This window comes from Marmota monax, unplaced genomic scaffold (assembly GCF_021218885.2).
Source record: "Marmota monax isolate L192 unplaced genomic scaffold, Marmota_monax_Labrador192_F-V1.1 WCK01_AAM20220418_F8-fsc00132, whole genome shotgun sequence".
NCBI lineage: Eukaryota > Metazoa > Chordata > Mammalia > Rodentia > Sciuridae > Marmota > Marmota monax.
Genome location: NW_026695199.1, coordinates 4,003,436 through 4,029,943, shown reverse-complemented (window position 1 = coordinate 4,029,943; position 26,508 = coordinate 4,003,436). Strand labels below are relative to the sequence as shown.

At 32.4% G+C, this 26,508-nt stretch overlaps 1 protein-coding gene across 1 annotated transcript in view; it reads left to right on the top strand.

Annotated features, from left to right (window-relative positions):
• The window catches only part of LOC124082210 (transmembrane protease serine 11C-like), a 48,841-nt gene that overhangs the window by 16,320 nt on the left and 6,013 nt on the right, over positions 1–26,508 (top strand). Inside the window, exons 4-6 of the mRNA XM_046428670.1 lie at positions 4,246–4,313; positions 11,304–11,467; positions 23,354–23,392. Coding sequence (XP_046284626.1) covers positions 4,246–4,313; positions 11,304–11,467; positions 23,354–23,392 — 271 coding nt within the window. The remainder of the gene's footprint in view (positions 1–4,245; positions 4,314–11,303; positions 11,468–23,353; positions 23,393–26,508) is intronic.

Below are 26,508 nucleotides of genomic sequence, written 5' to 3'. Positions count from 1 at the left end.
TCCTAATTCCTAATCGTCCTCAAAAACAGACCCCAGTCAATGTTGAACATATCCAAATGGTATTTGAAAAAGAGAAGGGCTTGGGATATAGCTCAGAGGTCCAGGGTCTGCCTAGAAATGTGTGAGTCCCTGGGTTCACTGGTTTCAATCCCTAGTACCACAAACAAAAGAAAAGAAAAGAGAAGGCAGATGGGCAATGGTGGGGGGGACAAGAAGGGGGCATTAAGTATGTGAAACAAAAGAAAAATGATGAATTTCTTGGAGAGGAAAAAGCAGATTTAAGGGAATTATCAGAATGATTTCTGGGACCTAGATAAGCTAACACTGGAATTACTATGAGCTTATAATTAACTGTATTATTTCATTTTTTTTATCAGATTCTCCCTTTCCCACAGAAATAAAAGATGAGAATAATTGCTTTCTAAGAATGCAGTATGTTATTTCATGATCTTTTCTTCAGAGATAATATCATCTCACAAACCATCATCTTTAAAAACATTTCTCTTGAAGCTGTGTTCCCTTTCAGTAACATTTGCTTCCTATTTCCTTTGTTTTTACCCTAATTTTCCCAAATCTCTTTTCCACACAGTAGCAAAGGTGATCTTTTCAAAATTAAAATCAAATAACATCATTGACCAGCTTAAAAGTTTTCCAAAGCCTTTCAGTTTTGTTTGAATTTATATAAAGATATAAACATGAGAAGAAATGAGAAATATAAGATTTATATAAGAGGATAAAATGGTCAAAGCATATAAAATGGGTTTTTTTACAGTGCAGAATTTTTTTTCTGGCCTTTTCCCATTCCTCTCTCTTCCTCTACACGTATCCTAAAACTCCACCTCCAAATAACCCATATTAACAATATAGTATATATCTTCCTATATTTTCATCTTTGGTTATATTAGCTTATGTAGAAAAACAAAAGATAAGGATGGATGTTTGTCAGTATTTTACCATAATGGGTTAATTATACAAAGTCTTATAAAAAAATTACTTTCCTCAGTAAAACCTCATAGAAATTCCTCCAACTCAATGTAAAGGTCTAATGTATTCTTTAAAAAAATTTTTTGTTCTTCTTAAGATATACATGATAGTAGATAGGGTGTGTTTTGACATATCATACATACATGGAACATAACTTATTCTAATTAGGATCCTATTCTTCTGGTTGTACATGATGTGGAGTTACACTGGCTGTGTATTCATATATGAACACAGGAAAGTTATGTCTGATTCATTCTACTATTTTTCCCTATTCCCATCCCTAATCCCCTTCATTCCCCTTTGTCTAATCCTCTGAACTTCTATTCTTCCCTTCCCCCCCACCCTTGTTGGGTATTAGCATCTGCATATCAGAGAAAACATTTGACCTTTTTTTTTTTTTTTTGGTGGGGGGAATTGACTTATTTCACAGTCTATATTCTCCAGATCCATCCATTTACTGTCAAAAGTCATAAAGTCATTTCTTACAGCTGAGTAATACTTCATTGTGTATATATACATACCACATTTTTTTATCCATTAATCTGTTGAAGGGACACCTAGGTTGGTTCCATAGCTTAGCTACTGTGAATTGAGCTTCTATAAACATTGATGTGGCTGCATCACTGTAGTATGCTGACTTTAACTCCTTGGATATATAATGAAGAGTGGGACAGCTGGGTCAAATGGTGGTTCCATTCCAAGCTTTCTGAGGAATCTCCATACTGCTTTCCAGAGTGATTGCACCAATTTGCAGTCCCACCAGCACTGTATGAGTGTGCCTTTTTCCCCACATCCTCATCAGTATTTATTGTTACTTTATTCTTGACAATTGCCATTCTGAATGAAGTGAAATTCTCAGTGTAGTTTTAATTTGATTTCTTTAATTGTTAGAGATGTTGAACATTTCAACTGCTCAGCCATGGAGGTATGCTGATTTAATGTATTCTTTTCAATGATCCCAAAATATTTGCTAATATGAATATAGAATAGTGTTTTTATATGTTCTCACTTTTATTTCAAGGTTTTGACTAATACAATCAACATTGCAAAAAAAAATCTATTTACTTTCTCATTTTTTTTTACATTTGACAATTTTCTACTAAGATTTCTAAATCAAATGAAGATTTTAATTTTATGAAATGCTTCCAGGTTATTTTCCAAGGATGAAATAACTCACATTTTTAACATTAGTAAATTTGAGTATTCTTCCTCCATCTTCACCCACAACAGTTTGTATTATACTTTTTGATAGGTGTGTAATATTAGTTATTAATATCATTTATTATTATTTGAGATATTTTTAGATACTTATTCCATTTAATCTTCCAAACCACAAATTCAAATCTCAGGAAAAATAGTCATTATTTTAAATAGACTGACTGAATTTTTAATCTTGAAAATTTGGGGGTTTTGTATCATATAGTTTTTTGGTTTTTTTGCTTTTTTCTTTTCATTCTGTGCCTGAGGATTCTTATGTGGGCTTTTTGCCATTATTTTTCAGGTTGCTACCTGTTTCCTGAAGCAGTTGTGATTTGATTAGCACCTAATCCATTTTATGTCCTCTCTATCTGCTGGGCTCCTTTATTTGCATTATCATATTTTCTTGCTGGCTTATTGGGGCCAGATTCTTGTTATTGAGGTAGCCCCATAAGATGGAAAGTGAGAAGTGTTTAAACCCTAACTGGCTGAGGTTTGCACAACATGTACTCTATCTGTCCATACCAAAGGAAGTTTCCTGGCTCCTCATTTTCTGCCTACTATATAACTAACCTCAGGTGCAAGGAAGGTTTACCCTCCCCTTTCAATCACATATTGACTACTATGGGCCTTTCCATAGCCTCAAAGAAGCCCAGTGTCAGCTTTATTCCTAGGTATTCACAAACATCCCCTAGCCTGGTTACTCCAAGAGACTGTGGTGGTTTGTTCTTTACATAAGGCTCTCGGACTGTTCTCTGGATTCTTACCTGGCATATGGGAGAAAAAATTCTTTACCAACTCCTTACTTCCTTGACTCACATAAATCTAAATTCTACTTGGCCCCAGGAAAAACATATATCATAATTTGGAATGGAAAAAATATAATTTAATTTACTTGCTCACTTTTCAGGATCGCTGCATTCAGTGTATCTTGAAATAACATCCAAACTCTTAAACACTTTATCGCTTACTCACTTGACTTGAGTCACAACAACTTTCCTTCTATCCCTCAAATATACCAATATCATTGTTACCTAGGATCTTCACACTGCTGTTCACTCCATCTGGAAAACTAAACTCTTTTCCCCTTGATTATCAGCTTTTCATCTTTCAGTTTTCACTGAGATGTCACTTCTTCCAAAAGGCCTTATTTGATCATTCAAATACTGTTCCTGAGTCACTTCATCTCATTATTTTACATTTTTCATACCACTTAATACCATCTCAAACTGCCATAATTATATATTTATTTATTGGCATGCTTACTATCTGTCTTCCATTGAGTCACCAAGAAAACATGACTCTATCTACCCCATTCATAGATTTACCTTCACGAGTTTTTTTTTCTTTTAATAAATGAACACATTTTAATTGCTTTGGAGAAGGAAAAATATAAATTAAATCTTTTGTGAAATCCAACAAGTTGCTTTGTATGAGGCATGTATTTGCCAAGTATGAGTGCAATTGTATAGTGATGTGTGAAGTTCCTGCTACAGGAAGTCATTCATGAGATTGGAGAGAGGGGAGGAGAAAAGTTAAGAAAATGATTCTTATTTTATAAATCTTCTCTAAGAGATTTCTACTACATCACATTTTTTAAACCTGTCAGTAAAATGCAATTGAAAAAGAAGGAAAAATATATTGCAGTCCAGGTATGATAGGGCTCTTCCCTTGCAGAAACAAAAAATTAGAAACATCCCCCCTGGGAATATTTCTACTAAGTCTCATTGCATTAATATTAAATCAAAGTCTGCATGTAAAAAGCAAACAATGTCAATTGGGTGCTTTAAATTTACCTCTTCAAAATGAATATTCTGTCCTATCATGCCCGATAATCTGGGAAAATTTGGACATTGAATAGGTGATAATACTAAGAAATTTTTAATTCCTGTGAGATTGAGAAGTAAAATGAAACAGATTCGGCCATAAGTTAATAAATGGTCAAGCTGAATTATGGATACATATTTTATTACACTACTCTGTTTGCTTTTGTTATAGTTGAAGTTTACTAAAATGATAACTTAAAAAGAAAACATAATAATCATCCATTTTACTTTTTAACAGATAAATGAAACATTTAATGAATCCAAACTGAGAAGACAGTACATCAAGTCTCATGTTGTCCAAGTAAGGTATGTTCAATAGCCTGAGAGGTACAGACTTTTGTCCATCTCATACACAACAGAATGCTTTTGTTTGATGCATAGTTAAAAGATCAAAATAAATTTGATTTGGTGTATTAAAACCACCAGCACTTCAAATGCAAAAAAATAAAATAAAAAGGATTTAAGATCTGCTAGATTTATTAAACCACAAGCAAAAATCTCATCTGATTATGACATCAGATGAATGTTAAATAGTTTGGCTCATTTATTTGAGGGCACAGAGTCCAATAGCAAATCTAAAATTGGGATTTTGTTTAAAAATAAAAATTAAAAAGAATAGGCAAGATAAACCAGCCATGTATAGAATATCTGTCCTGTATTAGCAAACTAGTAACCAATAAGCCAAATTTAGCTTACAGTTATAATTTTGGTTTGCACATAGATTACTAAAATGAACTAAATGTTAAAGTTAGAAAATTTTACCTAAAAACAAATTTCAAATTATGTGAAAAAAAAATCACAATCTGGGAAAACACTGAACCCCCATTCCCACATGGTAATAATAGATAGACACTAAGGTTCTGAAGTTTGCAACATTCCTTAACACACACAAAGTATACATGTATATTTCACATGTATATGCATGTGAAAAAAATTTTTCACTCAACCATTCTCACTTCTTTTCTTTACTATCCTGGAACGTATAGAAATCAAATTTCATAGCTTAAGAACAGAAAATTGAAATAGAAAGTTCAAATGGTCAGGAGTCTACATACAAAAAAGTTCTATATTTGAATGAGAAAAAAGTCATACCTCTAGGAATTTACCCTCTGGGAGAAAGAGGTTCCTGGAAAAAAAGGAAAGCAAAGAGCAAGGTATCCCTTATCTTTTATCACCAATAAACACACCAAACCCCAGTTAGCACGAAATTTTCTGTAATTATTTTCCACCTGTTATGTGTCCCCATTTAGCTATGTCATGAAAACCCAACAGGAAATAATACCCAGAATATTGCCTTAATAATCTTATAGTAAAGTTAATGGAATTCAATTTTTAAAAAATATATTAATCACTCATGCAATAAACTGTCCTGTGCTCTCTTGGGCTTTATAGATTCATGAATAAAATACTATTTCTAGTCTCATGAATAATTGAGAAACCAACTAGATAATTAAATTGGCACTAGTGCCCATTGCTAATATACCCTGGAATAAAAGGAAATAAGCTAGGTACTGGAAACTTACCTCAACCTCATAAAGTTTATATACAACAAACCCAAAGTCAACATCATACTCGATGGGAAAAAAATGAGAGCAGTTTCTCTAAAATCAGGAACAAGACAATGATGTCCACTCTCACCACTCCCATTCAATATAGTACTTGAAATTTTATCCTAAGCAGTTATGCAAGAGAAGGAAATAAAAGGGATAAAAAGGAAGAGGTCAAATTATCACTGTTTGCAGGTGATATGATCCTCTACTTAGAAGATCCATAAAATTCCATGAGAAGACTTATAGAGCTAATAAGTAAACTAAGCAAAGTAGCAGGATACAAAATCAGCATATAAAATCAAAGCTTTTCTTTATACTAATGAATTCACTGAAAAGAGAAATCAGAAAAATAAATTCATCCACAGTAGCTTCAAAAAAGTAGAATACCTAGTAATATTCCAACCAAGGAGGTGAAACACCTCTGCAACGAAAATAATAGAACACTGTATTGATAATACTATGGTGAGAACCACTCTTGTATGCTTATTGGAGTAACAACACATTAAAAAGATTGTACATCATGGTCAAATTGTTTTTTTCCCAGAAGTTCAAGGATGCTTCAACATATACAACATATCTAAATCAAATCAGTAAGTATAATTTACCACATAAATGTAATTATGGTCAAAAATCATAATCATCTCACAGAAAGCCTTTGAAAAAAAGCCTATATGCATTTCAACTATATAGGATTTGTTGCAATCCTATATGGTTGGTATATATATTTTAGTCTACCATTCTTATTAAAAATATAAAGAAAGTAGGGATAAAAGGAAAAAAGAAACTGAAGCCACTAGAAGTTGGAAAGACCTCCCATGTTCATGAATAGACAAAATTAATATTGTTAAAATGGCCATATTACAAAAAACAATCTACAGAGTCAATACAATCCCTATCAAAATACCAATTATACCACAGACTTAGAAAAAACAATCCTAAGATTAATATGGAAGAATAAAAGACCCAAAATATCAAAAAATTCTAAGCCAAAAAAAAACACAATGCTAGAGACATTATAATACCTGATCATAAATTGTACTACAGTGATATAGTAACAAAAATTGCAGGGTACTGGCATAAAAACAGACAAGCAGACTAATAGAATAGAATAGAAGACACAGAGACAAACCCACACAGGTACAGTAATCAGATCCTTGACTAAGGTACCAAAATCATACGTTGGAGAAAAGACAACCTGTTTAACAAATGGTGCTGGGACACCTGGATATTCATATATAGAAAAATGAGACTAAATTCCTTCCTCTCACCTTGCAGAAAGTCAACTCAAAATGTATCAAAGTACAGGGAATTAGACTAGAAATTTCAACTGATACAAGAAACAAAGGGTCAACACTCCAACATAAAGTAACAGGCAATGATTTCCCCTAATAGGATTCCTAAAGTTCAGAAAAGAATATTAAGAATTAATAAATGGGATTGCATCAAATTAAAAAGTTTTGCACAGCACAGAAAATAAGAGCATGAAGACTGAGCTATAAAATGGGAAAAAATCTTTGCCAGCTACTCTCTGACAGAGGATTAATATTCAGAATATATATAGAACTCTAAAATCTTAACAACAAAAAAAGAAATAACTCAATTAAAAACATTAAAATGAACTAAACAGACTGTTCTCAAAATAATAAATAGGCCAACGAATATATTTTTATTGCTCAACATCTTTAGCATGTAGAGAAATGCAAATCAAAACTACTCTAAGATTTTATCTCATTTCAATTACAATGGTAATCATCAAAAAATATTACTAAAAATTATGCTGGAAAGGATATGGGGGAAATGAACACAATTACCATGAAAATCAGTATGGAGGTTCCTCAAAAGATGGTTCCTCATATGACTTAGCTATACCACTCTTGAGTATTTATGTAAAAGAACTGAAATTAGCATACTATTTAGCAAGACATGAATACCCATGTTTATAGAATTATTCTAATAAAAATAAGAGCAACTCAGAGTTTCGAAGCTTGTATGTTTCTCTCATATGTGGACACTAGAGAGAAAAATAGTGAAAAAAGGTTGTTCATAAAAAGAGAAGGGAGACCAGTGGCATAGAGGAAGTGAGAGGGAGGAGGGGAGGGAAAGATAAGTTACTAGTGAATGAAATTGCCCCCAAAATGTTACATGTATATATGACTAAGTTACAATGGATTCCATTATTATGCATAATTATTATGCACCAATAAAATTTTAAAAGATAAAAAGAAGCATAAAGCTAAATATCACATTTCAAATTATTCTTTAGTGTTATTAATTCTAATGCAGTCTCCCTTAAGAGGATATAGGAGGGAACATTTCTCTGAAAAGAAGAGAAAATATTCACTATAAATTAGTAAACCATGCAGCAGGAGAAGTCACTCTTGAAATGCAATAATTTCATATCCCTGCATGAAAATTTACATGAAATGCTAGAAAAATGTGTCCGAAACTGCATGTTTCACAACAATAACAACTACCAAAAACATAATCTATATACTTTAGTATATGGGACATTAAATCAATGATTGTAACCTTATAATTGCCCCTCTTACTATGTATACTTTTAAAACATAATTAGAAAATATGCCTAGATAGTTTTAAGACTAAGATTTAATATTTAGATTAAAATAAATCAAATCCATAACAAATTGAGATAAATTATTCAGAATTGTAATAAAAACTTTAGTGGCTGCAGTAAATGTGTTATATAATTGCTTTTAGTGCCTATCTAAAAAAAGTTAATCTGGAGTAACACTATTTATAGAATGAAAATGAGATATAATTCAGAACTGTCTTCTGTATTCAGGAGGAAAAGAATAACTATAAATAGAATTAAAAAGTTAATACACTTTGAAATCTACCTCATCATAAAACTAGAACTCATGATATTCTGTTTCTTAGTTTATTTTTTAAGTTATCCATGCTTTTAATCTGTACCCTCAGAGAATTCATTTAACCTGGTTTCATATATAGTTGGTATATTTTAGTTTTCCATTTTACAGACGAGGCAACTAAAGAAAAGATAGGTTAAGCCAAAGTGACATAAACTAACATAACCATTATTCCTACAAACTCCTTTCGTGGTAACATTTTAAAGATATGGCTTTCCATCCCTTGAGAAAAGAAATAATTATTATTATAAAAATGATTTATTATAATAAATAAATAATAATACTATAATTTGAACCCAGGCAATCTTATATAGATTATTGCACCAGTTTATCTAAATCTCTAGCTTTTGCTCCTGCTCTATTCACAATTCATTCACCACATAGCAAGCAAAATGAATCAGAAAAACATATTATTCCCCTGTTAATGCCTTCTGATGATTTCCCACAAATTCCAAATTAATTTGTACAATTCACAGGACTTTATGTAAATCCCTGCCCCTTTCTCTGATGTCAACTCACCCTCACCCTCACTCACAACTTTATATACACTCTGACTTACTACTGTCTGTCCTGTAAGCATACTAGAGTGGTTCTTTCCACAGTACTATCAAAGCAAAAAAACTTCACTTAGCAAAATGAAACAAACAATGAACACTTCATTGAAGGTTACTGCAATAGTAGAAAGATAGAACTAAGTCTTCACTCTGCTGAGACAAAAACTGGTAGAGTTTTTCAAAGGTAGAGGTCAGAAGGACAGCTTAGGTATCTGTGCATACCAAAAGGAAAAGTAAACTTGTACTTTTACACCTTGGAGCAAGGTGTCCACTGAAGTTAGGCTCCCACCCTCTCACAGAAACTGGGAGATAGGGTTGCCATCTCCTTTGATAGTTACTTTTCAAAGAGATGCTTTCCAGGTCCTTGGGAAAGTCATTTCCTGGGTTGTAAAACTGGCAAGAGGTTTTGAAAGACTAACTAACACATACTTCAAAGGAACAGAGAGAGAATTTATAATTACAAGTTTTGAAAGGAAATGCTCTAAGTGAAGAAATATTAGGGTCTATAATCAGGTAAAAGCCTGTGTTTAATAAAGTTTAATAAAGTTAAAGGAACTATTAAGTCTATCTTGGCCAGAGCCTTTGCCCTTGTCTCCTTTCTGGAATGTTCCTCAACCAGCTCACAGCATGACCCACTCCTTTTTGTCATTAGGGTATCAATTCTAAAACATCCTCCTTAAAGCTCTCTCTCCTACTAGAATATAAATAACCTGAGAGCAGGGACTTTGTGGTTTTATAAGCTGACATAGCTCTGACACCTAGAACTCTGTGTGGCATGTTGTTTATACTAATGTACTTTTGTTAAATAGAAGAAAAATAGAAAGTTCAGCATTGGAAAGGAAAATTGTATATGGCAAAGAAATACAAATATTTGTCATATAAAACTAAAGATAATTTTGTTAGTAAATAGAACAAAAGTAAAATATCTTTTAGTTAATGTGTCCAGTAATAAAGAGGATCCTATGACCCTAATGATATCAGAATAAGAATACATGTCTATATTTAGCTTGGTTTTAGTGTTATTTGACCCAGGAGAAAAGTTCAGGGTGACATCCACAATTTGACAAATTACTTAAAATAAACAGAGTAATATGATATGTCCTGCCTATTCCATAAAGAACAAAGGGGTTTTCCCTGCAGATCAGGCACTTGTGAGCAACATGAAAGCAGAAAAAGAGATGAAAATACTTAATGAATATAATAATTGACATATAATTACTAATGGTTTAATACTATTCAAAAGAAATAAGAATAATAGATTGATATCCCCAAAAGGAAGGACATCTGATACAGATATACCTTAAAACATAAAGTAATAATGGGTGATATAGAAATTAACTAACTTATTTTAAATTATTCTGAATAATTTAAATAATAAGTAACCGAGAAAATCCTGGACTTTGATTATTGTTTTTAGTTTTGTTCCTAAATGTTATAAAGGTTTAGAAGTGGATGCTTTTAGAATCTTAAGTTACATAAAGCCCTGGGTTTTTGATTTTCAGATATACAAATGTATAAATGCAGAAAAATTTTTAGGAAGAGGTAAAGAGGCAGAGAAATAAAGAGCAGAGCAGAATAGGCACTCCCTCAAGCCAATAGTAGTAACCCACTGGTAAAATATTGGGTTTATACATTTCCATCTTCAAATCAAAAAGACAAATAAAATAAGTTCAGTTAAATAACTTTGTTCTCAGCCTTGATTTCCAATAAGTAAAAGATAAATGGTTCACTATAACAAAGTATGCCTCAATTAAAAGAAAACCAAAGTAATAAATTGTTTTCTCATTTAATCCATTTCTTTTCTTTTATTATTTTCTACTAGCCTTTCCTATAGAGTCCATAATGGATTCATAACACAAAGTTACATTTACATTAATAAATAATTTTTGTTCATTATTCTGAGATTTTTTTAAATATCTCTATATCCATTATAAAATGTGTAAAATCTGTAATGATGCCTATAATAACCCAGTAAATAGAATTATCATCTAAATTTTAGAGATGAGAAATTTAAGTACAAAAAATGTAAACAGGTTACTGTAGTGTAGGAGTTGGCAAATAGTAGTTCTAAAAGACAAATTCAGTTCCCATGAATCTCAATCATACTCTTTACACTATTCCATGAGGTCCACAGTGCCACTTCTACCCACTTATGGAAGACTGGGATAGTTAGTACAGGATAGAATGATTCCACTTTGGCACTGTCTTAATCTCTACTTGTTATTTACAAACTCCCTATGTCTTCCCTGAAGAGTTATAGAGGCTCACTAATGAAAATATAATTTGTCTGTTTATGTTTTGCAGCAAAGCCAAAGGGAAAGTGGTAATACATGCTATACTGAAGTTTAAATCTTGTTACAAAAATAATGCAGCAAAATTTTGGGACAGAACTGAAACAATTTTACGTGAAAAACTAAAGGGCCAAACTGGGTCATTATTTATAGATTCTTCCTCATTTAAGTTTTCAGGTAAGAATATGTATGACATAGAATGTTTTTATCTTTTAGTTTGAACATAGTGTTTCATTATGCAAATGAAAATAGTATTCCTTTCTTTAAATATTATTTCATAGAAAATGATAACTATATTTATCCTTTTCTAAAGTAATCGGGATCACAAATAACATTTCTCTGCAAAGCAAGACAGCTTTAAACTCATGATTTATTCTGTGAGGAATGATATCACCTGATGTCTCAAGAATCTAGATTCCTAAATTCCAGAACTGTTGAATCCCCTTTAACATCAAACTTACTTCTCAATATACCTTTAGTAGAATTTGTCTCTCTCACTGTCACATAAAATCTAATTCTTATTCTTGGGCACATAACAACATGTGAAAGACAGCCTCTGAAAGCTGGGGACAACAATTCTTCTGTTCTCAGAATAATTAGTATCTCTCAAAATCTTGATAGAAGTAGAGCCAACAATGTGCTGGGCTATTGGTTCTCTGCTAAAGAGGGCTAAACTAAGATGGGCTATCAATTCTTGTCACAAAAAAATTTTGACCAAGTACAGAAATGTATTCCTACCCAAGGAAGGGTTAATAGATTTGGGGGAAAAAATTATCCAGGTGTTCAGTTCATTTGCATGGAATATCCAAAGAATCAAAAAGCAAAACCTGAACATGCTGCTGTTAGATAAAGCCATCGCAAAAACTCATCTGCTAAAAACATGAACTCAAATGTAAATAAGCAATATTATATTCCTAGTATTCTTGCAAACTTTGGGAACATTATGTAAAATCCCAGGAGGGATTTTGGAGGCTTTTTCCAAATATATAATTTTTTCTCAGTAGTTTTACTAAAATGCCTTCCTACAATTCACTCTGACTTACTACTGTTACTCCTATAAGCATCCTATAGTGGTTCTCACCACAGTATGAAGAAACCACACGTAGCAAAATTCAACAAGCAATGAAAACTTCATTGAAGTTTATTGCAGTACTAGAAAGGACAGAACTAAGTCTTTACTCAGCTGAAATAGCAGTCTACCACTGAGTTACATCCCCTGTTAAATATAACCTGTACTTTGATATTTCTTAACTTCTATCTGTTTCCATAACTTCTCATCCCTCCCTCTTCACTCTTCATCAGCAGTTAGGCACCTATAAAATTGAGTGTGGTTTTAAGGGTACAGGAGCAAACCCAGAAGCTGACAAAGACAATACTTCAAAACAACACTTGATATAAGTGATATGAGGCTCACATTCATGACAGTTCTCACCAAGATCAACTGTTAGTCTTCACTCATCACCAGGTAAATGATATATGCCATAGGGAACTCTAAAATTTATTTATGCAATCAAAGTTGCTGTTATAGCACCTTATTGAATATCCTGACCTTCTTATGCTGACTTATTAGCTTAGTAACTTAGCACCTGCATCTAAATATTTCAAAGTTGTGAATGTCATTTTCATATAAGCTGCTTAACATAGTAGAAAGTCACAACTTCCTACAACTGTGACTTAGACATTAGTGGCCAGTAGTATTAACTACAATGAATCACTGAATACAGCATCAGTTTCCTATACTATTATACCTAGCATAATGGTTAAAGCCATGGATTCTGCTATGAAATTGTCTTGAGATTTGAATCCTAGCTCCTGTATATATTAAATATTTGACTTTGGGAAATTTAAACATCTCTGTGCCTCAGTTTAACCATCTTATCATGAGAATGATAATAATTAAAATACTTCATATGATTGTTGTTAAGATATCAAATACCTAATTCACTACAAAGCACTTTCTAAAACATGACTAATATAAAGTATCCTTAATTGTTAAGTTTTTATCAAGAGGAAAAAAACAATTTGAAATGTACATCCTATGGATTGTGTGTTTGTAAATCAATTTTATAGATAGATAGGCTATCTTTTTATTAATAGTCCTACTCAAACTTCCCCTTAAACTTTGGCAGCTCTGGGTGAAGGGGAAGGAAATGGAGACATTCCTAAGGAAGAATGATCTCTTAAAGCACTAGGAAAGTAAAAGCAACCTCCCGTTAAGCTCTCACCAAATAAAATCACTTTATCTTACAGGGTCTTTCATTTCTTCATCTTTAAAAAGGAGATAGTTTATTTTTATTAGAATAAATGAGCATATACACTTATGATAATACTTGGCATAGAGCAAGTACTCATTAAATACTGACATAGATAGATAGATAGATAGATAAGATAGATTATATGTGGAGATATAGAGATATAGATATAATTCATGTGTGCACATGTGTATACCAAGTAATATTTTTTTCAGACATCACAGTTATTCTTCTGATAGCTGAATTTTTAGATGTTCACTGTAAAACCAATTGAACCTTAAAGAATATATGTACATGCTTTTTATATATGGATTCAAAGCAGGGCAATAAGCCCATTTAAAGAGATTTTACAAGCCTTGGGGAATTATTTCTCTCATAGAATTAAAAGTTAATCAAGTAAAGTGTCCATTAACATTTCACTGCTTAATAATTATACCCACCTCAGGAAATTTGTTTTATATAACTTTTGGTGGTTATAATGCTAAATCATAACTAGGAAAATGCTTGATCATCTACTATTGACTGTTTATTTATCCATTTTATGAATAATTACTGGTTGAACACTGACTATGGCCCAGGATGTTTGGGGAAAATTCTACCTTACTAACTATTTTTTAATTTATGCCAAATGTTGAATTCATTTTCTTTCCCTATGTACATACCAAAGGATAAAAAGATATATAAAAATGGTTCTGTTTGATTTCTAATTTTTTCTATGAATGATTAAGATTAAAAACCAAAATCTCACAGAATTTCCATTTAGTAGTTTTATTCTCTATAAATGCTATTCATATTAAGTCATTTATTTCAGATCAGTATTAAAATTAGGAATAGTAAATATAGGTTACTGGTTTCTAGTTCAGAGTAAATGCATAAAAACACATAATTCATTGCACAGTGGGCATTTAGGAAGCTTTAGAGTGGGCAAAGACCTTACAGATCTCTAGTCTGTTTGCCAAAATCAAGACTTAGTGAAGTAAAATGATTCATAGTAAGTTAAAAAATGGACAGATCCAAGACTTAAACCCATTTTCTCAGCATATTTGTGTTCCTACACTTATTTTTGGTTTTCTGTTGCTGAGGATTGAAGTCAGGGCCATACATGTGCAAGGCAAGCACTCTACCACTGAGCTACATCCCAAGCTCCCAGCCCCTTTCTAGAAATTTTGATATAGGGTCTCACTAAATTCCCAAGCCTCAAGCTTGAGATCATCTTCCTGAGCCTCCTGAATAGCTGTCTCTACATTTTTTAAGAATCAGTTCGGAACTTAATGATCGCACTAAAAATATGCTTAATCTATAAAGTCCTAGCTTAAAAAAAATCTGTCTTATTTTTCCTAATCTGTAGTTGACCATTCAAAATTCAAATCTTTTAAATTCTGTCCTCAGTTCTGGCAACAATAAAGTAAATCCATATCTAACTTAAAGAATTACTCAGGTAGGATAAAACAAAATATTATGCAATACTAAATTTAATTAATAATTGTGAACTAATTATACAAATGCCTTGGTAGGCCCTTTGGGGAATTTAAAGAGAATATTGTCTCTCAGAAAAAACTTACCTAAACTTACACTTACACTAAGAGTTAGTGTTGATGAAATGAGAGGCAAAATTAGAATCATTATTTCACAAATGTATTTTTTTTTTAAAGAGAGAGAGAGAGAGAGAGAGAGATTTATTTTTTAGTTTTTCGGCGGACACAACATCTTTGTTCGTATGTGGTGCTGAGGATCGAACCCGGGCCACACGCATGCCAGGCAAGCGTGCTACCGCTTGAGCCACATCCCCAGCCCTCACAAATGTATTTTAAAGTTTTCCAGTATAAACTTGGTTATGTGGTTTGGACCTAATGGTGTCTTCATTTGATAAAAGCAAACAGTGACAGCAATTGCTCAATAAAAACAGCTGTATTTAAAACATTATATATATATAATTATATATATATAATCAATTAAATAAAAATTTTTAAAAAATATTTTCAAAGAAAAAAAAAAAACAGCTGAAAACTCTTTCTGAAGACAACATGCCCAAAGTCCCATGTTTTTCAGTCCAAGGAGCTCTACATCCTTGTCACCAGGTTTGGCCAATAATCCCAGGTGAACTCAAAAATATGGTTCCCATGTAAACTCTTTCTTTTCCTTCAGAGCACTTCTCTCGGTTTTTAATTATATATTTACTAAGATATAGCCTACTATTTGACTACCAAATGTCTTTCCTACCAGACTATATTCTCCATGAAAGCAAAGGCATGTCCATTTTTGTTCACTATCGTATCTTCAGAGTCTGCCAAAAGCCCTGGTATATAGGAGTAAATAGTTGCTGGGTGAATTAATGAATTCAATAATATCAAATCTGTAACTGACAACCAAAAGAGGAGAGAATATAAGCTCAACTAAGGTGAGAAGCCCTGAATAAAATTATATGATAGCTATGTTTACAGTTCTTCCAAACTCAATATATACTACTATTCGAGATGCATAGTAAAATTCATTCATTTTATGAAATTGTTGCCGTAGGACTTTAAAGCTTATTTCTCCTGAAGAACCCCAATTGAGGAGCTGTTTTGACAAGTGTGGCTCATGTATGCTACAAGAAGATATTGCTGCCTCCAGATTTAGGAGTTAAAGAAGGCCCAAATATTAAGATCCATGAATATAATATGTAATCCCTTTTATTCATATTCCTGAATTCCATGAAAGCTGACAGTGCTACTACCTTCCAAGTACTAACAAAATCAGTATTTCTGCAGTTCTTGTAAAAATAAAGAAATGCCTCATATGCTAAAGTGAGGATTCTAAATAAAATGCCTTATAAAGTTGAAAGCTCATAACTTTAATAGGCATATTTAAGAATATGACTATCATTTGTTTTAAAAAATAATGATCACTTCCTGCACAAAAATGCCTTGTACATAATGTACAATCAACCTGGCAAATTGTATTAGTATGAAAAATATTTTTAACTACTTAACTCTAAATCATAATTGGCTACAGTAAAACTTCAAATTATATATAATAGAAAGAATATAACAAAGACTTTCATACACAAGTATGATGGTTCTGACTCACTATAATGAGTCTGACAAAAAATAACAACGAAGCTTAGCCTAGCTCTCCTTTGTGAGCATCTTAATAACACTGGGGTATGAATTATGTTACTAGAACACATTTTATCACATGGCTTGATCTTGAGACAAGGAGTGGCTTCATTGTATCATGCCTTAAGCAATTGAACTAACCATTGTTTGATAAATCAGAGGATATTTTGATAAGGTTACTATTATTATTATATGCTTTCTTAATGAAGAAAAAATTTTTCAGCTCTATCAGCCTGTTTATAAGCAAAATGTTTAACACTTGATGACCCCAAATTCCTTAGAAATAAGTCTTTTTTAAAAGGTAAGTTTTCTGAATAGTTTGCATCTTACCTTTTCAATAAAACATAAAAGTTATTCTTAAAATACTGTTTTCCAAAAATATTTCTCATAGTCATCACGAACTTCCTGAGCACCTCTATGGATATCCACTAATAAACAGTGGATATTGTGCTGCCCTTGAGAAATGTAGAGTTATTGGCAACTTCTCCAAAATTACCTTAATATTTGAGGTTTTAAACTCTCATTTTTGTTCTTGAATTTTGTTTATTTTTCAACCCTCAATGTAAACCAGAATTCCTGTTGTCATTTCTAGTTTCTCCATGTTTTTCCTATGGATCTTTTTTCTACCTAACCATTTTTCGATTTATTTTAAACATTTTACAGTAGTTTATATATAAAAATTAGAAAAGCAAACAACTTTTGAATAAAGGATGTTGGACCTTCTTATTTAATTATATAAACTTTAGTACATTGAAATTTGGCTCCTCAGACACTTTTATTTCCTGATACTTGACAACTTTATTACAGAGAAAATAGTTTCAATTCTCTCAAAATACAAAAGACATTGTACCTGTTGGTATTTCAGAATGTCTTTCGATAAAATCAGGAATTCACTTTAAAATGATATTGTAGCTTACAGTTTGAAATATGTACTATTATATTATAACTAGGTATCAGATATCTAAAATATAAATATTAATAAGATAGCCACTATATTAAAGATGGCTAATACCAATAAGGCACATGAGATACACTTTCAAAAATTTTTTCATAAAATAAAAGTGGCCTACCACACTAATTGTTCTTGTTTTCTAATCTCTGTCAAAGAAAAAAACACCATAATTTTCTAATAATTATTTTTGGTAGTTGGGTCCTGATTTTTAAATGAAGAACCACCTAGTAAGACAATTCATTTAAAGAAGTAAATTCCAGAGGAAAAAAATACATTCAGTATGAACAAGGGAATATTACCAGTCGACAGTTATTTTGCATTAGAAATTCTTACATGGAAGTTGGCAAAAAAAATATAAAGAAGTGATCTGAGAAGAGGGGATAAGAAGTAAACCTTGGAGAAGCTACATTTTAAGATGGGTCTTAAAGAAAGCAATGGCATGAACTGAAAGATCCACAAAGCCCTTGCTGGATGAGACACCAGTTCTGTGCCATCAAATGCAGATCCTTAAAAGATGTCTAGGTACCTGGACAAAGCTAGAAATTTCCAAACTGAAAATGATAACCTAAATATTAACTTTCTGTTCAATATGTACCCTCAAAGGGGCCCTTCCTTAGAAAAACAAGTATGGCATGTAAAATGCATAAGACATATAATCACATACATTACTACTACGTAATACCGCAACATGACTAAGTGTACTCCTGGGTATATGTCTTGTACTCCCTGCATCATGTCAGCTTTTTGTATTGATTCCAAAGCTTAAAGTCAACAATGGCTTGGATTATAAAAAAAAAGCACATATAATATACAAATAAAAATAGGTAATTCTGATTTTTCATATTTCTTAACATATGCAAAAGAAAATGGGGCACAGGTCTATTTAAAAGTTATATGCACCTGTGCATATAACTCGTATTAATTTAATTAATTGAATTGAATTTCATCATTAACATTTTCTCTTCATTGTCAAAATGATAAACATGGAAGGCATGTACTATAAAAATACCTAACCTACATCACTCTAGAGGAATGAAAAATGATATCTAATGTGTAAACCCAGAAATAATAAGTCTAATAAAAAACATAAAGAAAAGCATCTATTAAGATTAGATATGCAGCTAGGTGACTAATAAAAATGTGCAGTGAGTGAAGGATTCAGATGCAGGCTCTGTGTCTTTGCTTTTTTATACAGACTATTCATCCTACAGCTCCAGAGTAGTTAATTTTTTTCCTTTGATGAAAATATCATTAATTAGTTTCCATAATGAAAAATGGTGATTTCTATATCATAAAAAATTTTAACTTTTAATTATTTTTCTCAATAAGTTTCTGTACAATTTTAGATTTAGAGTTTTAATAAATCTATCAAATGAACATTTTAAAATATCCCATATAAAGCACATTCCATAATAAAATGCAGCTGAATTATTCTATATTTTTAATGTTAGAATTCTAGGAAAATATCTGAAAAATAGGATTTACTAATTTATTTACCATTTGGAATCATGTAAAGTAAGGGTCACTTAAATAGAGTTAAAGCCTGTGGCCTACATAAAATTTTTATTATAAATGAATTTACCATTACTGTAAAATTATTATTTATATTTAGAATCATAAAGTTTAGGTTTCGTTATTATTATCTATTTTAGATTTATTCTTTCCAGGAAAAAATATTCACTAGAAATTAGACTTTTGCAGGAGCCCTCTTTACCAATGCATCTAAACTGGTATGCATTGACATGGCTCAGTGGTTAAGCACTCCTGAGTTAAATCCTCAGTACCAAACTAACTCCAAGAGTAGTCATGGGTATGATTTACTACAGAGCCAAGAGCATATAAACATTTTGTTCTAATCTAATATTTAACAGTCAATAATTGTGCTTATTTTTCCCTGGGTGAAATAAATTTCCAGACTCCCTCCCAAGAGAATATATATTATCAGCAATTCCAAATCCCCTTTATGCTAAGTGACTTTTCTTGATATATCCAATTTGCTATGCCTAATTCCACCATAGTATGTGACAGTCCTGAGGATTAAATGCAGGGTCTCACACAGGCTAGACAAATGTTCCACAACTAAGCAGTATTTGTAATTGCTTTCGTTATGTAAAATAAAGAGGAAAAGGACAGGACAAGGTTATAGGTTATAGACAAAAACGATTTTAAAAATGAGTAATGATATTACCTAATGACTTACTAATATTAAATCGGTGACTTTACAATATAAATATTTAGTTGGGAGAAATTCTATACTTCAATTTCTATACCTCTTATAAATTCCTGGCTCCTATTAAGTTTATTATTTGACCAAGACGAGTTTATTCTTTGAGTTTGATATTTAAAATATAAAAAAATTAAAACTTGGGTCACTCTAAATAAAGTTTGACTCTTCCTTTGATTTGGTTGCCCCTGTTCAATCCAATCCCTCCTACTCCAAATAGTGACAACAAATCACACACCAATTGGGATATCTGGTAAGAAGGTGCTTTGTCCCTGAGCTTGGGAAGAGGCAAATTCCAGAATAAGGGCCACCAGCTGGGTGGAATCCCCAGAGCTACAGTGTCTGAGAGGCTGGTAGGGTTCAATATAGTCAGATAGATCCAGGTAGACCAAAAATAATTGATGACCTCTGTCACATCAAAGTTGGATTTTAAAATGTTTCATGTTTTGATGCAATTGGTTTGGAAAATGTCAGAATGTAGAAAGATTGGTGGAAGTAGAACATCATCATTAGGCAGGAATTGTTTCAGTTAAGAATTATCAATGGTAGTCCCGGTGTAGTGGTACATGCCTGTAATCCCAGTGGCTTGGAAGAGAGGCTGAGGCAGGAGGATCGAAAGTTCAAAGCCTCAGGAATTTATTTAGGCCCTAAGCAATTTAGGGAGACCCTGTCTCAAATGAAAAAAAAAAAAAATGGACTGGGGCCATGGCTCAGTGGCTATGCACTCCTGAGTTAAATTCCCAGCACCAGGAAAAAAAAAAAGAATCATCAGTGAAAGGTGGTTGGCAGCTCATGCTACAGCCCCTAGCTTCTCAGTTTTCTTGAGCTTAAGGATTCAGGGTCAGGCTGAGCAACATAGTGAGACCCTAACTTTAAAAAATCATCAATGAATTACAACAGTTTATTTTATGTACTTATTTAGTTTCTTTTTTGTGATTCTGGAGATTGAACGCCAAGGCACTTCACCACTGAGCTACATTCCCAGACCTTTTTTGTTTTAAGACAGGATCTCATTAAGTTGCCCAGGCTTCCCTCAGACTTGCTGAGGCAGGCCTCAAACTTATGTTCCTCCTGCCTCCAGGTCCCAAGTTCTATTGCATTGATTTTTAAAATTATCTAGTTGTCTATATTTTCCACTAGATTCAAAAATTATTGAGAGCAGGAACCATGTCTTTTCTTGGACTACTGACCCATGGGAGTAAACCAAGGTACATTTGCTGAGCTGTTTTATTTTTTTTTAACTGCTTTGTGTATTATCCTCTGATTCATCTTCTCCTTGGCAGAGTCAATGCCACTGCTTTTTAGTTGCCTCCTTTATATGACACAGTGTAAATAGAGTGTCTTAGGTTACATTGTTGAATTCTTTATTCAGAGACAAATCTATAGGAGTTCTAGCCTCTGAGTCCTTAGGGATTTAGGAATAAAACACAGTCACAGTAGTGACTGAGTCCAAAAGATGATGGCTTAAGTAACTTCCCTATTCACTGTAGCCTGTCTTTCACCTAACCAAGTGATAATTATTCTATTGATTCAAAACATTTCTTCCCCTTAGCAAGCCATGCATGAATAAAGAAAATTTCAAAGAACCAAGAAACTTCTGTGAATATAATAAGGTTTTTAAACAATTACCTTTAAGTATAGGAGTTTGCATTTTTCCTGTCCCAGTACAAGTTTAATTATTTCTACAAATCTAAATATGATTTGATATATTTTACCAAGCATACAAAATTCAAAACTGTACACTGGAAATATCTTCTCAAATAAAAAGTTAGATTCTGAAAGGCAAGCTGTGAAGGATATGATGAAATGATGCCAGTTTTCTCTTCAAACAGGCGTGGCTCACATCTTCTTATATCCCAACTGCCTGTTGAATGACTCTGGTCTTTTTGTTCAGGCAGGTTGACTTTCTGGTAAAGGATTCTTTGTCTACCCAATGTATTGTGCAACCTAATGTAAGAGTGTGTAACTGTAATTGACCTGTAGAACTGGTGATACACCTTCTTAGCTTTACAGAAATCCAAGAGCATTATAAAAATGAATCTCCAATGACATTTATAGTACTTACTTCATATAGCAGCTGATGATTCCTCCTTGAAGAGGAACTCTTTAAGTAGAAATTGCTAGTAGGTTTATGATTCCCTGTATCTGAAATTTGGAGCATGACTCGTTGGTTTCTCCTTTCTGTATACATTTCTCACCCAAATTAAACAGGTTTGCAATTCTTCAGGTATATGAGGTACATAGAAAAATTATCTGGTGTAAATAATTTCATTCTGCAACGTTCCTTAAAATGATTTTTCTAATAGACAATGTCAAAGTCTGCCTCATTGCTAAATGACATTATTTTTTACATAAAATTAATGGAAATGGAATGGCATGATTAACTGAATGGTTCAAATAAGTGAAAATTACCATTTAAAAGAATATTAATTTTAAAAGGATTAAAATATAGTAAAATGCACTCAACACAAAATATACTAAATGTAACAATGTATGTGTGTGTGTGTGTTTTTTTGCTTTCCTAATTAATAGTATTCTTTCTTAAAGTATAGTGCCTTAAATGTCTTATTCTAGTTCCCCAAAAATACAGAATCTAAGACAAAAGCTTGCTTGCAGTAGTAGATCTGACAAAAAGAGAGTTGGCAGTTCTACCCCCATCCCATGGGACCTAAAGAACTATACTGCCATATGATTACACGTGGAAGCATTTTTCTATTGTCTCCAATCTTACTTTGGTCAGTGGCTCAACCAGTATAAATGCCTACATGTCCTAATTATAGATCACTGAATATTCTGTGGGTTTCTTCTGGAAGAAAATAATTAATATTAATAATTAATAATATTTAAATAAATATAATATAAAAATAAATAATAATATTTAAATAAAATGTGCTGACTTGAGAAGGGCACCTATTACATTGACCTGAGCAAAGCTTATCCAAATTTACATGATCACCACAACTATCACATAAAGAAATGAGCCAAGATTTAAAGTGGTCATAAAAAGGTGTTAAATACATTTAGTTTTCTAGTGATATTGGTTCAGGATAATGGTAAAGGTCATCTTTTCTCATATATTTTAGTACTTTTCAGGACCAAGACTGCTTTTTCAAATAACTTAGGGTGCCAGGCATAGTGATGCACATCTGTAGTCCCAGCAGCACATGAGGCTGAGGCAGGAGGATCTAAGTCCAAAGCCAACCTTAGCAACTTAGTGAAGCCCTAAGCAACTTAACAAGTCTCTGTCTCTACATAAAAAAATAAAAGGGTTGGGCATGTGGCTCAGTGTTTGAATGTCCCTGGGTTCAATTCCTGGAAACTTAGGATAAAGAACTTGAGAGTCTTTTTAGAAACAGAATAATAAATACAAGGACTTTATTACTCTCTATGGCAATGTATGAACATAGAAATTATACATTCAAGATTGAATAAAATGATTATGCCTACAAAATGTTTCCAAAACGAAAATTACTATTATTTAAATAAAATGTGTTTATAACTGTACATGTTTTCATTTTCTTTTCTCTTGACTTTTAGATATTGCAATGCCGATAGCAGAAAATCTTCTTCATACCTGTAAGTTAATCAACAAAGAGTTGTTTTCTATTGAAATTTAATTTCCTTGAATGCCAAAAAGACCTCCATTTGAGAGTCAATGTTATTATACCAACAAAGGTGTAAAAAGGATGCCTGCTTTTAGAAACTTGTATAAAGGTTACTGCAGTTGCCTTACATTCATTGATACCATGGATTTAAAATTAGAAACACATTATCACATGCCATAATGGCAAGGAGACCTACTGACAAGCAATATAATTAAGAACCTATAATCTAAAATCAGCTACATATGAGTTTTGAGTCCCATCTGCTACTTATTAACTGCATAAATTTACATAGCTTACTTCTCAAAGCCTTAGTTCCAAATTGTTGTGAAGATAAAAATAAGGTGACACAAGCAATGTACTTATAAGAGCACAGTGCTCACAGTAAGCTCTCAGTACATGTCAGCTATCTGCATTTTCTGTTTTGCCTCTGAAAACTAAGCAGATATGTTTGTGCACAGGTGCCTTATGTGCAAGTAGCTTATCTTCCTCATACACCAAGACATTCTGCTTTCACTCTCCCACTGCCGGTACTGGGAAATATGATCCCCAGGGTTGCTGGAACCTGGTGCAAACTGTCGGGAAAAGCAATGCTTTTATCTGGGGTCTGAGACTAACTGGGGCAGCTGGATTAAAGGAATCACCCTCTAGAACCAGGTGACACTGACCCCATCACTTTTACTATATAGTTACTTCTGAGAAATTTGGGCAAAATTTAAACATAGAGCTGTATTACACTTTTTTCTCTTTCATAGATATTGACTGAATAATCCTCAAGCAACTTAATAAGACATCTTAAAGTAAACTTTAGTTTACTTTAAGTGGAAAACTTTAGTACCCATAAGATCAAAATTCACATTTGGGAATTTGTCAGGTTCATAGGAAAGAAATAGTCAAGAAAGAAATAAGAACAGTGATAAGAATGAGATCATCCAATTTGTCTATCCTACAGCTAAAACACTATAGAACTCACATTCAGTATTTTGAATTTGACTTGGCCTACCTAGGATTTTAAAAAAGAGGAATAGTCAAGAAAAATCAAGCAAGATTTAAAGAAGAATAGAGTTTTGATATATAATATGATAAAGTGTATTAAAATACTGTAATAGAAAAAGGGAGTAGATATTAAAAGGGTAAAGAGACAATAAGAGCTCGGTAGATTTGCCAGTGTTTCTGAAAGTATCAACCAGCAATCTCTATTATATTCTTTAAATCCTTGAATTTACCATAAGATCTCTTTTGACATAACAAAGTTACAAGGCGCCACGTAGAACTTCAGCAAAGGTAATAACAAGGTATTACTGCAGAGGTGGTGGCTCAAAGCTTAGCAGACACAACAATCATGAGTAAATGAGAACTTAGAATGGAAGTTGACACATGGATAGAAATTAAGTGAGAATTATGAGTAAGAGCAAAAACAAGGAAGTCATCACCTAGGTGAAGTTCCTATTCCACAGAGAAGCATCTTTGTTTTTATATTCCTGTGAAGGAAGTAGAATAAAAGCCAACTTCCTTTAGGAGTTGTCCAAAAAGAAGGGAGGATAGGGAGGAACCATTATACCTCTGGGTTCTGGATTATGTGTTTTATCCTTTGTAGCATCCATGATGAGGCAGTGGAAAGAAAAAGACAAAGAAAAGGGAGTTACAGTCAGTGAGTCAGTGTGAGGGCTCTCACTTAGGAATAGCAGCCACAGAGACTCCATCCAGTTCAGCTAAGTGATTCTTAATGAAGTGGAAGCCTTAACAACCTGAGAATAACCTAAAATTAAAAACATATAAATATATAAATATAAAAATATATAAATTTAAAAGACATTAGAGGGTCTCTAACGCCTTTTAAAATAGTCTAGATGACTCTTTCCTGTGCTTCTAATATCTTTCTAACTTCAGGAAAGAATATCTCAAAGTACATTTAGCATTCTGTATAATTAATATGCATCAACAAAAATATTTTATAAGCCCATTTCTAATAATAATTATTTGAATTTTTATTGCTTGTCATCTGTTATTCTCAAAGTACTTTACTAAAAATAGATAATCTGTGAAATTTGAGGAAAAAATCTTTATAAAGAAATTAAGCAGCTAATCTTTCCAATTTATTTATATATTCTAATTTTTTGTGTAAGTTGCTCTCTCTAATATGGGGTTGTCTCATCCTTAATACTATTGACAGAATCAAACATTCTTTTTTTCAGCAGCACTCCTGTTTAATACAGGATATTTAGTGGCTTCCCTGGCTTTTATCCATTTGATACCTGTAGCCTCTCTGAAAAATACAAGTTGTGATAACAAAAATGTCTCTTACATTTCCAAATATTCCTAGGGAGATAATGTTCAAAAGTGACTCTGGTTAAGAGTCACTGTTTTAATCTATACACCTGCAATGATTATAGTAAGTTTTTGTGGGTTTTTTCCCCTACTCTCTAAATGCTTTAGAACATATCTATTAAAGAAAAGAACTTTGTAATCAAGTATCATTTTTATTATACTTGGTTAATATTTGTTGAGCTCCTTCTATGTGCTAATGTTCTGTATGGTAAATTCTGCAGATACATTTTTTTTAAAAGTTGTGATCCCTGCTTTCCATTAATGAGATAGTAAAAGGTACCATAAACTGTTAAAGAACAAACTTGGTATTTAGTTGGAGTAAAGTTAAGTTAATCAAGGGAATCAGAGACAAAACTAGATGGAAAGAATACAGCAAACTTGCTTTAAAAACTTCAGAGTCTAGAAGTTTCTCTGGATCTAAATAGACAATAAAGCATAGTCCCGATTCATAGAATCATGAAACTTTGGAAACTGGTTGGCTATCTCGATATGTCATTTATTTATATAGGTATTATGTATTGTGATGTTAGTGGGAATACATTTCAATCTATTTTGTGTCTCTTCAATATCTCTTTTACATTCTTGTTCACTCATACTTTCATAGGAATGTTTTCATAGCACTAATTCATTGCTAACTCACACCATTCACTAAAATTAAAATGCACACATGTCCCTGTGCAATTCAGTAATGTAACAGTTATTTTCTTCAAAATTCAAACCTATAATTTGAATTTACCTCTTACATCAGGTCATAGTGAGGCC